The 14570-nt window shown below is 36.7% G+C and overlaps 1 protein-coding gene and 1 non-coding gene across 6 annotated transcripts; both read left to right on the top strand.

Moving 5' to 3' along the window:
• Positions 1–11107: 11107 nt before the first annotated feature.
• On the top strand, positions 11108–12819 carry si:ch211-119e14.1 (uncharacterized). 5 transcript variants are annotated; one of them, XM_060873444.1, is made up of 3 exons: positions 11108–11188; positions 11768–11830; positions 12051–12819. In XM_060873444.1, exon 3 carries the CDS (start codon positions 12129–12131, stop codon positions 12567–12569), a length of 441 nt encoding a protein of 146 aa, XP_060729427.1. In that variant the 5' UTR covers positions 11108–11188; positions 11768–11830; positions 12051–12128; the 3' UTR covers positions 12570–12819. The 5 variants fall into 5 exon arrangements, with proteins under 5 accessions (XP_060729427.1, XP_060729423.1, XP_060729426.1 ...); XM_060873440.1 differs by having other exon boundaries at positions 11953–12819; XM_060873443.1 differs by having other exon boundaries at positions 11768–11848.
• Positions 12820–14297: 1478 nt separating this feature from the next.
• Positions 14298–14369, top strand: trnaa-cgc (transfer RNA alanine (anticodon CGC)). Its single transcript has one exon. It is a non-coding gene; the product is annotated as a tRNA-Ala (tRNA).
• Positions 14370–14570: the final 201 nt, after the last annotated feature.

Here is a 14570-nt window from a genome sequence, read left to right as displayed (position 1 = left end):
TTGTGTTTGATGTCGTTATGCAAAAAAAAAAAATGTCTAGTGTGATTATCTGCTTTAATCTATACAATGTAATCAACATTTCTGTAATAATATTCTCTCCAAATGACTGATACGTTTAAAGCCTAAGAAACGATGCTGAAGAGTTTAAATATAACTGAATTTGTTCTCAGGTACCAAAGTCCCTTCAGTAAATCTTCCCAAATTTCCTTCAAAAACATTATCTTAAATTCTGGTATGTCTGCTGCTTCTCTATCTGAATTTTCTGAGTCACTGGAAGAAATAATGGATAGTTCTAACCTGTTCTATTAAGTAGCTCGTAATAGCACTTTAATTTTAAATAATATCCTGTATTTGTGGGGCAATTATAGGTTGGTTAAATTTGGGTAGTTGTTGAGAATATTTTTTCAAATACAGACTTTGCAGGATGATCTATTTAATGATTTTTCAAGTTAACCCGATAAGCCTCTCCCATCAGAATGGTGTTTTAATGGTACCCATTATACATCTTAGTGCTTGAGTCTGTATAACATCTAGCCTTTTTAGTTTCTTTTAAGCTACCAATTTATATACAGTAAATCCATAATCTATTATTATATTTATTATTATTTATATCTGTGAATGACATTATTTGGGCCTTACACTCACAAGTAAAAAATATTTTACATCATTTTACATGTAACTGATTGTTTTCTAAGTTGGTCAAAGGATTATATCTTTTTATGTTGAACACATCACATGAACACATGTGAGTGGACTGATAGATAGATAGATAGATAGATAGATAGATAGATAGATAGATAGATAGATAGATAGATAGATAGATAGATAGATCCCCTATGACATACTGAATGAAAGTATGAGTGTGTAGAAAAGAAGACTCACTGTCATCTACAACTGGTTATTGGGACCAGAGAAAACCTATGATGTAGAGGACAATGATCTTTTGGCTGTTAAGTTAGCCTTGGAGGAGTGAAGACATTGCTTAGAGGGGGCCAAGCACCTGTTCCTAATTCTCACAGACCAGAAGAACCTGACCTATGTTCAGCATTCATGCACCTCTGCAAAAAGACAGTTGCCTTTCATTTACATTGTGTTAAAGCCCATTGCCATTGATAGAAAGCAAATACTATTCAGTACTATTCAGCTTTCTGCTAACTCTAAAGAAAACAATCCCAGCTCCACACAAGAAATAATAGCCAGTTGATGATGGAATCGTTGCAATTCAAAAACAGCTATCAAATAAATTTCATGATGATATATATGATAATAAATGAGTCTTCAGATCAAAAGCTTTTACTATTGATCAATGAAAAGTATCTATCCCAGCTTTCTTGTTTCTGACATGTTTCTAGTTTGTTTCAAGAATTTTTGGTTCCCTGATGTATTGGCATTTTTCAAGATTTTGCCTTGGTGTGTGAAGTAAAGTGTACATTTGTACCACAGGGGGATTTCACCCCATTGACCTATAGACCAAACCTCTGCTCAATTTCCACAGACTAGGGAAGATAATTCAGAATTACTGGAGAAACCTTACTAAAAAAGACTGATGGTATTTAACATTTACAATGACTGATTGCTCAATACCTGCCTATCTTAAACTTCCTCTCATAGGGATCGGTCTTGTCAAGTCAGCAAAGCTTTTTATAGAGACAACATGGATTATCATGTTGCATTTTTCTTTAGTTTCTGCGATACCCATTGTCAATTGTTGTTTTTTTAATTGAGGTCTGCCCTTACAGACAGCAAGCAACAGCATGAATATACTGTTGTTCCTAATAAAGTGGACAAAGCATGTATATGATTGCAGTCTAATTAACAAGATACCATTTAAACAATAAACATGTGTAATATTTGGTAACCAATATGCCAGGCATAGTCAAAGATGTTAATAATGGCTAAAGTGTGTGTGTGTGTGTGTGCACTCCCATAAATATTGTGCATGTAAACTAGTTTTAATTTGGTGAGTTGTAAGTAAATTAGTTGAGCAACAGGAATAAATAAGTGTACTGTGCCATTTAGGTTAGCTCTCACATCTTTTTATTCTTGATAATTTGGACAAAGTATATTAAAAAAAAAAAGTTGGACAAAGTATATTAAAATCCTAAGTTTGTGCAGTAAGTTTCACATTCCATGCCATCATGGAGGCACCAGCAATCATTTAAACAATTTGAAACACTCACTCACTCATTTTCTACCGCTTATCCGAACTACCACGGGTCACGGGGAGCCTGTGCCTATCTCAGGTGTCATCGGGCATCAAGGCAGGATACACCCTGGACGGAGTGCCAACCCATCGCAGGGCACACACACTCTCATTCACTCACGCACTCACACACTACGGACAATTTTCCAGAGATGCCAATCAACCTACCATGCATGTCTTTGGACCGGGGAAGGAAACCAGAGAACCCAGAGGAAACCCCCGAGGCACGGGGAGAACAGGCAAACTCCACACACACAAGGCGGAGGCGGGAATCAAACCCCCAACCCTGGAGGTGTGAGGTGAACGTGCTAACCACAAAGCCACCGTGCCCCCCGGAAATGTATTTCATTGCAATGTTATTAACACAGAAAGATTGTTTGAAGGTTGATTGTGTGCCTTGATGATGTCCTTAGCTCACTACTGCTGTATGACATCCACCAGAAATGCACAACTGTGTCACATTTGCCAATTTAATTGTACAGATAAGAAAAACAAGTCTGATTCTATTTTGTATATTTCCTCACCTTACTTTCTGGTTATGCCTCTGCCAGCACATACTCCAAACATCTCCCAGAGTATTTTGTGTCCTTGAGTTGTGTAGTCACATTGGTGCCAAAGCTAGGAGGAATCAACTTAGTGAATGCTGTGATGTAGTTAGTCATTACCTTTCCCACCCAGTAATCTTGGGAATTAATTGGTCTGGGTTTTGAGAGCTCGACACAGATACTAAACTGGGTTGGTCCAAGCAATCGGAACAGTGTAAAGTCTGAATAAATGACCAGGTGTGTAGGTGTTCCCAATAAAGTGGATGGTGAATGTACAAATATATCGATTATACTGTTGTCAAAGAAAGCTTTTAAACCTTTGAGCAATGACTGGCTGAGCTGGCATTTGTTAAGTGGCTCTTAACAAGTCCAGCATTTTAATCAGTAAGTACATAATGTAATCTACCAGTTGAAATGGCCAACCTGTACTTTCAACCCAAACGTTTTCTGAAGAAATTAGACTTTTCCATTAGTTGATTTAGCTCTTATATGTCATGAGGTTTAGCTATCTAGTGTTAGCTGTCATGGTTTATTTCATTACTTCATTCAGTGACAAAGTGAGCTAAAATGAGTATGACTTCTTCAGGGTGTGTTTTGAACCAAAATATTGTTCATGTTATATTACTTAAATTACATCACAGGCAATTTAATATCAAAACCAAATTAGGATTATGACTATCTATCTGGTGTCCAGTCTTTATATTTACATGAATTTCACCAACAATGTGGGGAATTTGATTATATATGGGACATCATCTTAAATTAGAACAGTTTAACAGATTTTCTGTTGTGATAAGTGAAAGTCAAAATGTTACTAAACGCTTACATCGAAGTTCAGTAACGTAAATGCTCCACAGAATCTATGCCATTATTATATCATTTTGGGTTTTCTGTGTTTGCTTGAGCTTTTGCTAAGTAACAAATTTGGAGATAGCTTGAGATTATCAGTGGTGGTTTGAGAGAACCTTGTTGGAGTGATTTTGGAGACAGATGAAAATGTCCACATTGCTATACACAGCTACATCAGGAAATCTTCGAAAGCAATGTCTGATGACAAAACAAAACTTACCTTTTACCTAAAACCCCACAAGATTAAGTCTAAGAAAACATTTAAAATGAGCATGGACATTGCTGCAGCTCATCTCAACTCACAGCTTTATTAGAGAACAGAGAAAATGCACAAGGTATCTCTACAGACACACCAGACAGTGTATAAAGCTGTTAATGATAACAATGCATCGATATAAATATAAATATGAAAAAAAACAGTTTTAATGTTTTAAGTGATTTCATTTGTATTGTTCACTGTATGATGTTTGAGCAGTATAACATCACACCAGTAGGTGGGGAAAAGGCGCTAAAGTTCACCAAAGTTTCTCTTCTATATTTTACATCATATTTTGCGTAAATTTGTTTCACTCGTGCGTTTTAGACAGATTTTGGACTTAACTACAAGGACAGAAGAAATTCATCTGACTTCACTGGCTTAAAGAGCTGTTTAAGGAGTGGAACTTGTTCGCATCAGCGCAGTATTAGTCTGTGTAGACTTTGGTAAAATAAATAAATAAAAAAATACAAAACAAGACATGACTCCGTATCCACTGAACAGAAGTTCATTAACAGGGTGTTGCTTAAAAAAGGCGCTTCCTTTTAAGCCCTTTAGCTCTATTAAATCTCCGGATGTCTCCAGCGCGGATCCTAATGGCTTTATTCCTCACTTTGCCTTGTGGAGCAGGAATCCCTTCCTCTAGCTGTCTAGGCTTCTGAGTGTCATTGGGTTTCATAGCCACGTCCGTGTCCATCAGCACAAAGTCCTCACGAGGCGGAAGCATTGACGAATAGACAATTTGGCTGCGCTTTGGTGGGGCCGCGTTGGTGACCCTTTTCCTGTCAGGCTTCTTGCGGCAGCTGATGTCTATTAGAAAATTACACAGCATCAGAAGGACTACTGCTACGAACAGGCAGATCACCACAAAGCTGCCGACGCTGTACGCGTTCCGGAGACCTTCATAGGATATTTTGTACAGGAAAGCCCTGTAGGTTAAAGAGAGACCCTTTGGAATGACAGGAGCAGGAATAACAGGCTCCATCTTTACTTGTTTACTTGGATTTCAGCTGAAACTCGACTCAAAAGAAAAGTCATCAATGGATAAATCTCAAATTCAAATCTATGGAAACCACCGCGAATCCATGTTTATAAACAGGTTCGCGAATCCTTGTTTATATACAGGTTCCGTGACGTCACAGATAAATCTATGACGCCACAAAATAAGATTCTTTTTTTTTGTGTGTCACGTGCACAAGCAGTTCCATTGTTATGTTGGCTTTGTAGAAGCCAACATTCTGTTTTCCTATTTAAGCTTAGACAGAAATGTATAAAATTTAATGTGGCCTAGGGCTTTCGAGCCACATGCACCAAATTCGGATATGTTGTAGACTCTGGTCTGAAGTTTGTTGCTATTACTTTTCTAAGCAATCCGATTACCGGTACTTCCGGTACCGTGTCTCAAAGGCCTTTTTCCCCATAGACTCCCATTATAAATTTTGGAGGTTTATAACTCGGCAAGCTTTCGAACTATCTACACCAAACTGGGCCAGCTCCTTTAGAGTGATACTCTGAACAAAGGATTAAATTGTTGTACCGATTGGCCTTTCGGTTTTGCCGCAGCCCCGCCCCCAAAATATGCAAAATCCAAAAACTTTTTATAACATGGACATGTGACATATCAAAACACTCAGAACAATAAGGGGAACTTCCGCACGTGTATTCTGATTACGTCACGTGACGTCACGTGATGTCACGTGAAAACCAAAAATTAGCACAACATGGGCATGTGACATATCAAAACAATCAGCCCAATGTGGGGAAATTCCTCAGGAGTATTTGGATGATGTCACATGCTTGTCTCTGCTTACCTCCAAATGTTTTGGCAACCTAGCTTTCTGTCCACTTGCCTCCAAAAGCAACACTAACCCTTATGTCCACTCGCCTCCGAAAAGCACCATCCGTTGCGAATACTTGCATCGTCAAAGCCAACATCAAAGTTTGTCGGGACGAACTTTACAAATCTAGTTTTCCATTGTTCTCCATTGTTCAGAGAGAATCTCAGGAAATCAGGTGTCTGAATTACTTCAACTTGTCACTCTGACACTAACAACCATCTAAAGTCACATTCCCCCCCCCTTTTTGTTGTTTGATATGACAATTGTCTGTTAAACTGTAAACATGAATAACTGTAAAATGAATACTACATATTTACATTATTTAAACTGTATTGGTAATTTTTTTACTCTGGTTTGTTCTTTGATTTCAGTTACAGTTTGCTTCTGTTTGATGCCTGTTTCCTGACCTCATGTTTGAAAGTATGTTTGTTTAATACGAGTTGGATGTGCCGTTTTGTTTTTGTCTGACATTTTCTAAATAAATCCAACTAAATCCCAATTTGTCTGATGTGACACTGGGTAACTAGACCGGAGAAGTTTCTTTGGACATCAGAGTTAAACACTTAAACAATTATCTGTGTGTTTAAGATAAATAATGATTTCATTTTGTGCATCTGATGGTGTATTATCATTTGCATGGTTTGGTGTTAGATAACACAGTGTATTCGGCTACAGGACAGTTTTCTGTGAGGATTTTCTTTTCTGGTTTCTCAGAAAGAGTGGTTCAGAAAAAGCATTACAGGGAAGATGACATTTCCCCTTGTATACCACACCATTAAGGAATGAGTTTTTTGTTGTTGTTGTTGTTGTTATTTAATTTTTGCACCTAGGAAAATGAAGTGACCATTTTAGTTGAAGGAGACACACCATTTGCAAATCTTGGTCCAAAGCCTGCTGAATCTTTGTGTTTCATAAAGGTTACTAACTTGTGGTCAGGGTAATCTGACTACAATATTACTTTTTGTTTCTGAATATGAAGCTGACTCTCAGGGAATGAGATCTGAAACTGCTGCAATTGCAGTTCAGCGTGATTTAAAGTGAACAAGCAGACATTAGACAAAGTCAGTTATGAGTTTCAGTTACAAAAATCAGACATCAGAAGACTACAGAGAACTGTTCGGACTGCTGAAAGGATTATTGGTGTTCCCCTAATCACCCTTCAAGAACCGTATATATTCAGAGTGAAGAAAGGGGCTCAGAAAATCACTCTGGATCCCTCACATCCAAGCAATCCCCTTTTTTAGGATGACATTTACCATCTTGCCGGCACTACAGGGCCCCAAATACCAGCACAACCAGGCACAAGAACAGCTTCTTCCCCTCGTCTATCTCATGAACAGTTAAATGTTCCCCATTACACAATAAAAATGTGCAATAATACATTTATTTGTTACCACCTCCATCTTAGTACATCCCTGCATCTCAATCTAATCTATTCTATTGTATTCAATTCCATTCTATCATCTATAGCACAGATGTACATACAATTTATTTACTTTTCAATAAAACCCCTTCTGATTCTGATTCTGATTCTTATTCTGAAATACAGAAAGTGAGTATTGACTTCTTTGGTGTTTATTGGTGGCGGGTGGCAGACGAACTTAGAAGGTGCATTCCCTCCACCTACTGGATTGGAGTGTGGATTGCAAAGTAGTAGTGAAGTTAGGTGCATGATATATATATATACAGAAAAGTATTGCAATTACACGTTTTGCTATACACATGTTTATTTCCTTTGTGTGTACTTGAAACAACACAAAAAAAAAAAAAACAGAGGAAAAAGCAAATTTGACATAATTTCATACAAAACTCAAAAAATTGGCTGGACAATATTATTGGCACCCTTAACTTAATATTTGGTTGCACACACTTTGGAAAAAATAACTATCAATTGCTAACTATAACCATCAATAGGCTTCTTACACCTCTCACCCAGAATTATTGGACCACTCCTTTGCAAACTGCTCAAGATCTCTCATATTGGAAGGGCGCCTTTTCCCAAAAGCAATTTTAAGATCTTTCCACAGGTTTTCAATAGGATTTAGATCTGGACTCATTGCTGGCCACTTCAGAACTCTCCAGCGCTTTGTTGCCATCCATTTCTGGGTGCTTTTTGAAGTATGGTTGGGGTCATTGTCCTCCTGGAAGACCCATTGTCTTGGATGCAAACCCAGCTTTCCCATTTCCCAGTTTCATGCTCCCTTATTCTGTGCAGATATTTCTTTAACACACAGTGTCAAATGTGCATTTCAGAGATTCTGACGTCCTCTTTCCTGGAGCCAAACCTGTTTCTGTCTGGACCAACATGCTCTTGAATGTGGTATAAGTACCTTCCTTTTATTTCTGTGTCCCACTCCTTCTACCACACCTTTCTTATTTCTTTCACTATGTTCCCTCTTACTTCCTTTTTACATAATGATAAATGTATGTCAATATGTGAGAGTTTCAAGGGCTTTTTGACCAGAGTGTCTGCCTCCTCATTTCCTTTTACCCCAATATGTGATGAGACCCACAGGAAGTTCACTCTAAGTCCAAAGCTACTAGTTCTAAAAAGACTGCAGTGCTTCATCAATCAGGTCTTGTCTTGCTGTAGATTATTTATCAGGCTGATTAACACTGACAGTGCATCTGTACAGATTACTGACCTATTAGGCTGTACTTCCTCTATCCACTGAAGTGCTAGCACTATAGCTGATATCTCAGACCTAAAGATAGAAATGTTCTGAAATTCTTTTTGACATTTTGACTTTTTGCTTGTGGGATATCGACTGATGCTGCTGTATGTCCGGTGTCTGGATCCTTCGATCCATCTCTATATATTTGGACTGCTTTATAATATGTGTGGTCAATGTATTGTTGCACCAATTCACTGCTTAACATCTTCTGTTCATTATTTAGCTGAGTATCTACTAGAGGCATAGGGCAGAGCCAGGGAGGTATTGCTAATATGGACACTGAAAGGGCAACATCAACCTTACATAAGCCCATATTCTGTGCTTCATTATTAAAATTCCATCCTAAACATTCTATTCTTTTGTATTCATACTCCCAGTAATCCTTCATAACTTTTTTAACTGGATGATTTTCCAGGTGACCTTTAGTCTTCTGAATCCAAGTGGCATTTCACCCATTTCAACTTGTATTGCATTTATGGGTGATTACCTTACAGCTCCACAGCATATCCTCTGTGCTTGTTATTGCAGCACCTCCAAATTCGCTAGTAGTGTTTTGGCTGAGGAGCAATAAACCATCCTCCCATAATATATTGCTGCTCTTACCAGTGCACAGTATATACCTTCTTCTTCTTCCTCCTCCTCATTTGTGCATTTTATGCTGAAGTGCAAACCAACTTTAAGTTGCATTCCACCACCTCCTGTGCTAAAGTGTTTAGAGACGTCAGTGTAGGATTAAATATATGAATTCTTACATATTGTCTAAGCCTGCTGTTTCATAATTTGTAAACTGCCTTCATAATGTTTCAGTTAAAATTCTTTATATTTAAAATACCTGTAATTGTCAAATTTCTCTATGTAGATATTTTCTTTCAAGGAAAATTTTGGGATGTTAAACAATACACTGGATAGTTACATGAACGAGCAGGTGTTCCTAATAAAGTGATCAGACAGTGTATATAGTCACTTCCCTCCCTCCCTCCCCCCCAAAAAAAAGGTTCAAAAATAGGTCTGAAAAGAATTTACTGAAAGATAGTTATTGTAACTAGTGAGGCTAGCAAAATGAATGCTTTGGTGAAATTATTGTATATAATAGTTCCTGACCTAAGAGATGCACATAAACGTCTCTACAAGAAGTAATTATAAAATGGATCTTCAGTGCTGCCTTTTTGATGCCTGTTGCACAGTGAGTCACACGCAAAATGACTCAGACAACCAAAGGCAAAAATAATTAAAATGTTTTACATGAATTCATTCTTCCATGTCTACAAAATACATGAAAAAAGAAACAATATTGTTAAACTGATTACTACACACTATAATCATACACCACAAATCTCTTCCATGTCTATCTCTTACCTCACAATAGTGTATATGTACCTTGTGTCCAGTGTTCCATAGACTAAGCCATGCCCTAATAAATATTTTTCCTAGAAGTCCAGCACACAAACAAAACATGTTCCATCACAAACTGATACCACTATTTTATTTATTTATTGAAAAAAAAAAAGGTTTTATGTTCTAGTTTTAGGCTTTCACATTGTGCATAAAGTATTATAAAGTTACACTTTTATTCAAGGATAAATCAAGATTTTTAAAAGGGTTCACACACAGCTTTATTATTAAACTGGGTACAATTAGACAGGTGAGTGTCTATGGAAAAATGTAAAGTAATAAAAGGCAAAATTAACTTTAAATGAGCACCACTGTCTTACAAAGATACATTTCTCACTGGGTGCTAACAGTATCACAGAAACTCAAGGAAAGTGCAAGTCAAAATGTAAACGCCAAAATGTGTCACCTTTCTACTTGAACAACTTTCATACCCTTCTTCCTTTCAGTGCACACTTCACTGTTCTTTTTCCCCTTCCTGTTTCTTCACTTAAAATTATTTTTACACTCTTTACACTTACACTATATGGCAGTGAGCTATATTTCTTCATCATTCGATCTTCGCTTGTCATGTTAACTCCCTGACTACCTGTAAATCAAGCTCGTTGGCCTGTGACCTCATATGGTTTCTGCTTTAGCTTTAACAACACAGCTGCTTGCTTTGTCACGTTCTTAGGTTGTCAACTTTTATTTAATTTAAACTCTGAATTCATACAGAGCATTAACTAAACTGTTTTAATATCGATGCTTAGAATTGCCTTGCTAGATGGCATACATGCGAACATGCACGTGCTCTCTGAGAACGTATTTGCATGTTACATATCATGCAGAGTTTGTTTTTATTTATTCACTGTTTTAATGAGTTCTGAGTGTTCAAATGCTCACAACAGGATGTGGTCTCTTAAGCAGTAGGCAGTAGTGAAGCATGCTATCTCTCACTAAAGTGTTCAGGGCAATCCTTCCTGTATAAGAAAACAAATGTACTGCAAGACTTTTTAAAAAAAAATGTACTGCAAGACATTTTAGCTTCAATTCAGTTCACTCTCATGAAATAGGCATATAATGTAATGCAAATAAATTCTCATGAAATGTAATGTAAAGAAATTCTCTTGGGCCAAAAAATGCCTACAGTTCTACATTTCCATAGGTAAAGTCCATGTGAAAAATCTTTTATACAAAACATATGAATTTATTGGTTTGTTGACAGATTTATAGAGTAAGATGTGTATTTGTAGAGTTAGGTCTAAAATAGACTGATTTAAGTGTGCAAAAAATTTGTTATATGTCATCATTTCCTCTATATCAATAGTTCTATTTTAGAGCCAGTTCAAAGCCTCGCTTTATCTCCACCCTTTTTTTTTCTTTTTCTTTCCGCACAGCACGCCTACATGTCAAGAGACAGCTCCTATAAGCTAAAGAACAAACAAGTAACGGTAAGTTCCTGATGTGAGATTTTAATATTAATCCTAATATAACATAAAGTATATAGGAATAACTATGGCTGATATTTGCTATTCTTTAGTGTCCTTATTAATCTGTCTGTATTTTTATACTTAGTGTTTAGTGTTACATACATATTACATTGTAACTATAGCGTTTCGTCTTAACATCATGAATATTGCAAATGAGATATGGCAAGTTTAACAATAATTTAAACGAATTTAAAATTTTAACAGTAGTTTGTAATGTTTAATTTTTTTAAAAAAGCATTTTTTTGTCTTTTCTTCGTTTTTTACATTTGCAAAACTTATTTGTAATAATCACACAATTGTTTATTAATTTAATTTTTTCTTAATGTACTATAAATAACAAGTTAAAAAAAAACACAGGTGCTTCCTGTATGAGAGTTTTGCAGAAGCTATGTTGCTGCTCTTTAGCACTCAACATTTTGCTAGATTTCTTCATAGATAGATAGATAGATAGATAGATAGATAGATAGATAGATAGATAGATAGATAGATAGATAGATAGATAGATAGATAGATAATACACTTATGATTGTTTTTTCACAGACTCTACAGATGTGGTGGCATCTTTGGATTGTATCAGATGAAATAATTCACTTTTAATAAAAGGCACCAGAAACCAGCATGGTAATTTCATTCATTTTGATTAATTTGTCATTGATGATGTTGTATGATAAAATTCATGTTTTAAGTTTATTGCTTACACTACATTTCCTCTCTGTTCTGCGTAGTGATGATGGCAAACACTTCTAGCGACAGCACTGTACCAGTTTTGATTCTTTTCTTCATCCTGGTCATACTTCTTATTGTCCTGTTTTACCTCTACAAGCGACTGAACCATGAAACTAAGGATCAATATACTATCCAGCGCCTTGTCTTCAGTGAGGGAGGTCTTCGTGATCGTGTGATGCGAGGCATTGCAGTGGTGGAGGCCAGGATAGACAACATGAGATCTCAAGCCCACGATGAAGAGCAAGCTTTAAGCAGTAATGAAGATGGCGGTGTAGACAAAGAAGAAGGAGAAGACAATGCAGGGCAAGGCCACGGTGAAAATGAGAAAACAGACGAGAAGGCAGAGGAAGATCACAATGATTCATCAGATGATTATTCCAGCATTGACCTAAAGGAGAGAGTAAAGCTGAATAACAGCAAGGACGAGAAGAAAGAAAAAGAACAAGAGGAAGAAAAGGTGGCAAAAGATGGAGCAAATGGAGATGGCTCTAAACCAGTCGAGGCTGATGTGAAGAATGAAGAAAGAGTTGGCTTACTTGTAGACTTGAAGACATTTTCTGGCAGTGCCATTTGGTCTGAGGAGAAAAAGGAAGAGAGTAATGTAACAGCTTTGTGAAGTATAGAATCTTAAGCCTAAATATGAAGCTTGTGAAGAAAAAAGTGTAAAATTGGTGATGTATGTCTGGAAAGATGCACATAGAGTGTTTTACATTCCATTGTGCTTACAAATGTAATGCATCTTTAATAACCATTAGGTTTTTTTTATTCATAGATTACATTATTAGAATGTTTTATGTAAAGGCTGGTGTTACTGTTTTTTGTTTTTTTGTTTTTTCAAATAAACTGTACATCTTCTATAAAAATAACGTTTCTTTGTTCTTTAATGAAGTATTGAGGTTTTCAATAACCTAAAATAAATGCCTAGAATTTAGCGTTGGTTATCGTTGTGTAGGGAAAGTGGTAGAGAAAATAGATAGATAGATAGATAGATAGATAGATAGATAGATAGATAGATAGATAGATAGATAGATAGATAGATAGATAGATAGATTCTTTATTGTCATTGCACAGGGTACAACAAAATTCTGTGTCAGTCCTTAATGTGCATAAAATGGTAAAAAAAATAATGTGTATAAGATAAGATAAGACAAGATAAGATAAGATATGCCTTTATTCGTCCCACAATGGGGAAATTTCTCTGTTACAGCAGCCAAGAAAAAGAAATGCAAATATATAAAAACATAAAGACATAATATAGTATACTGTATATGCACAACACAATGTATAAATACAAAGAAGGAAAAAGAGACCACAAGTAAGTAGTTACGCTAACAGACATATTGCACACAGGTAATATTGCACGTTTTTAAAATTTCTGTTATTGCACATGTTTAAAATACTTTGTAATTGTTATTATTGCAGTTAAACAGCAATCCAGTGTGTATTATGGTGACTGGTTCACTGGGAGCAGCTTTGATTGTAAAGTCAAATAGCAGCAGGGAGAAAAGACCGTCTGTATCGCTTCTTCAGACACTTAAGATGTAACAGTCTGTCACAGAAGGAGCTGCTCAGAGATGAAACTGTTTCATACAGGGGGTGAGAGTCGTTCTCCAGCAATGATGATAGTTTTGCTACCATCCTCCTTTCTCCCTCCTCCTGTACAGTGTCCAGAGGAATCCCCAGGACTGAGCTGGCCTTCCTGATCAGCTTGTCCATCTCTTCCTTTCTGCTGTAGAGATGCTGCTGCACCAGCAGACCACACCATAGAATATGGCTGAGGCCACCACAGAGTCAAAAAAAGGTCTTCAGTAGCTCTCACTGCACTCCAAAAGACCTTAGTCTTCTCAGCAGAAAGAGTCTGCTCTGTCCTTTCTTATAGATTGCCTCAGTATTGTCTGTCCAGTCCAGGTTGCTGTTCAGATGAACACCCAGGTATTTGTAAGAGTCCACTCTCACAATGTCCAGATAAATATAAAAGAGTATAAACATTAAATTAAATGATCCAATAAAATATTATTTTGTTGAAGTAGTAAACAGCTGAGATATTGTACTTAACATAATGACCATGTGAACAGTGTATTATAAATTTAACTGATACTGATGGAGGGAACATGAACTATAGTGTTGTTGGCCTTTCTTTTTTTGCTTGTGTTTACTTTTGTGCCACACAATATACAAAAAAAGAATAGGATAAAAATATTTATCGATCAATAGTTGTGTAAGCTAGCAGGGTTAGTCAAATAAATACATCATTTGTCGATTGCAAACACAGGTCACAAAAGTGAATCCTGGATTTTTCAGTGCAAGTAGTGATAAAATGTAACATGTGCAGTCGATTCTGTAAGGGGATGTAGCTCAGTGGTAGAGCGCATGCTTCGCATGTATGAGGTCCCGGGTTCAATCCCCGGCATCTCCACAAGGTTTTACTGAAAAAACAACAACCATTTTTCCTGTATTACGCTCATGTATATATATATATATATAATTAATTAATAAGAGTCAATAAGACGCACAGTGCCTTTTAAGTCCACTAAATTATAATTTGCACCACGACTGGGAGGCGTAGTCTGATAAAGCAGGAAGTGGTGATACTGAACATGATTGGTCTGTGGTCTGC

This window comes from Tachysurus vachellii, chromosome 7 (genome assembly GCF_030014155.1).
Source record: "Tachysurus vachellii isolate PV-2020 chromosome 7, HZAU_Pvac_v1, whole genome shotgun sequence".
Lineage (NCBI taxonomy): Eukaryota > Metazoa > Chordata > Actinopteri > Siluriformes > Bagridae > Tachysurus > Tachysurus vachellii.
The sequence above is the reverse complement of the archived record's forward strand: the minus strand, read 5'-3'. Positions and strand labels throughout refer to the sequence as shown.

Excerpts from the sequence above, each read along its gene's own strand:
- si:ch211-119e14.1 (XM_060873440.1), top strand. The coding sequence starts at position 11,955 with ATGATGGCAAACACTTCTAGCGACAGCACTGTACCAGTTTTGATTCTT.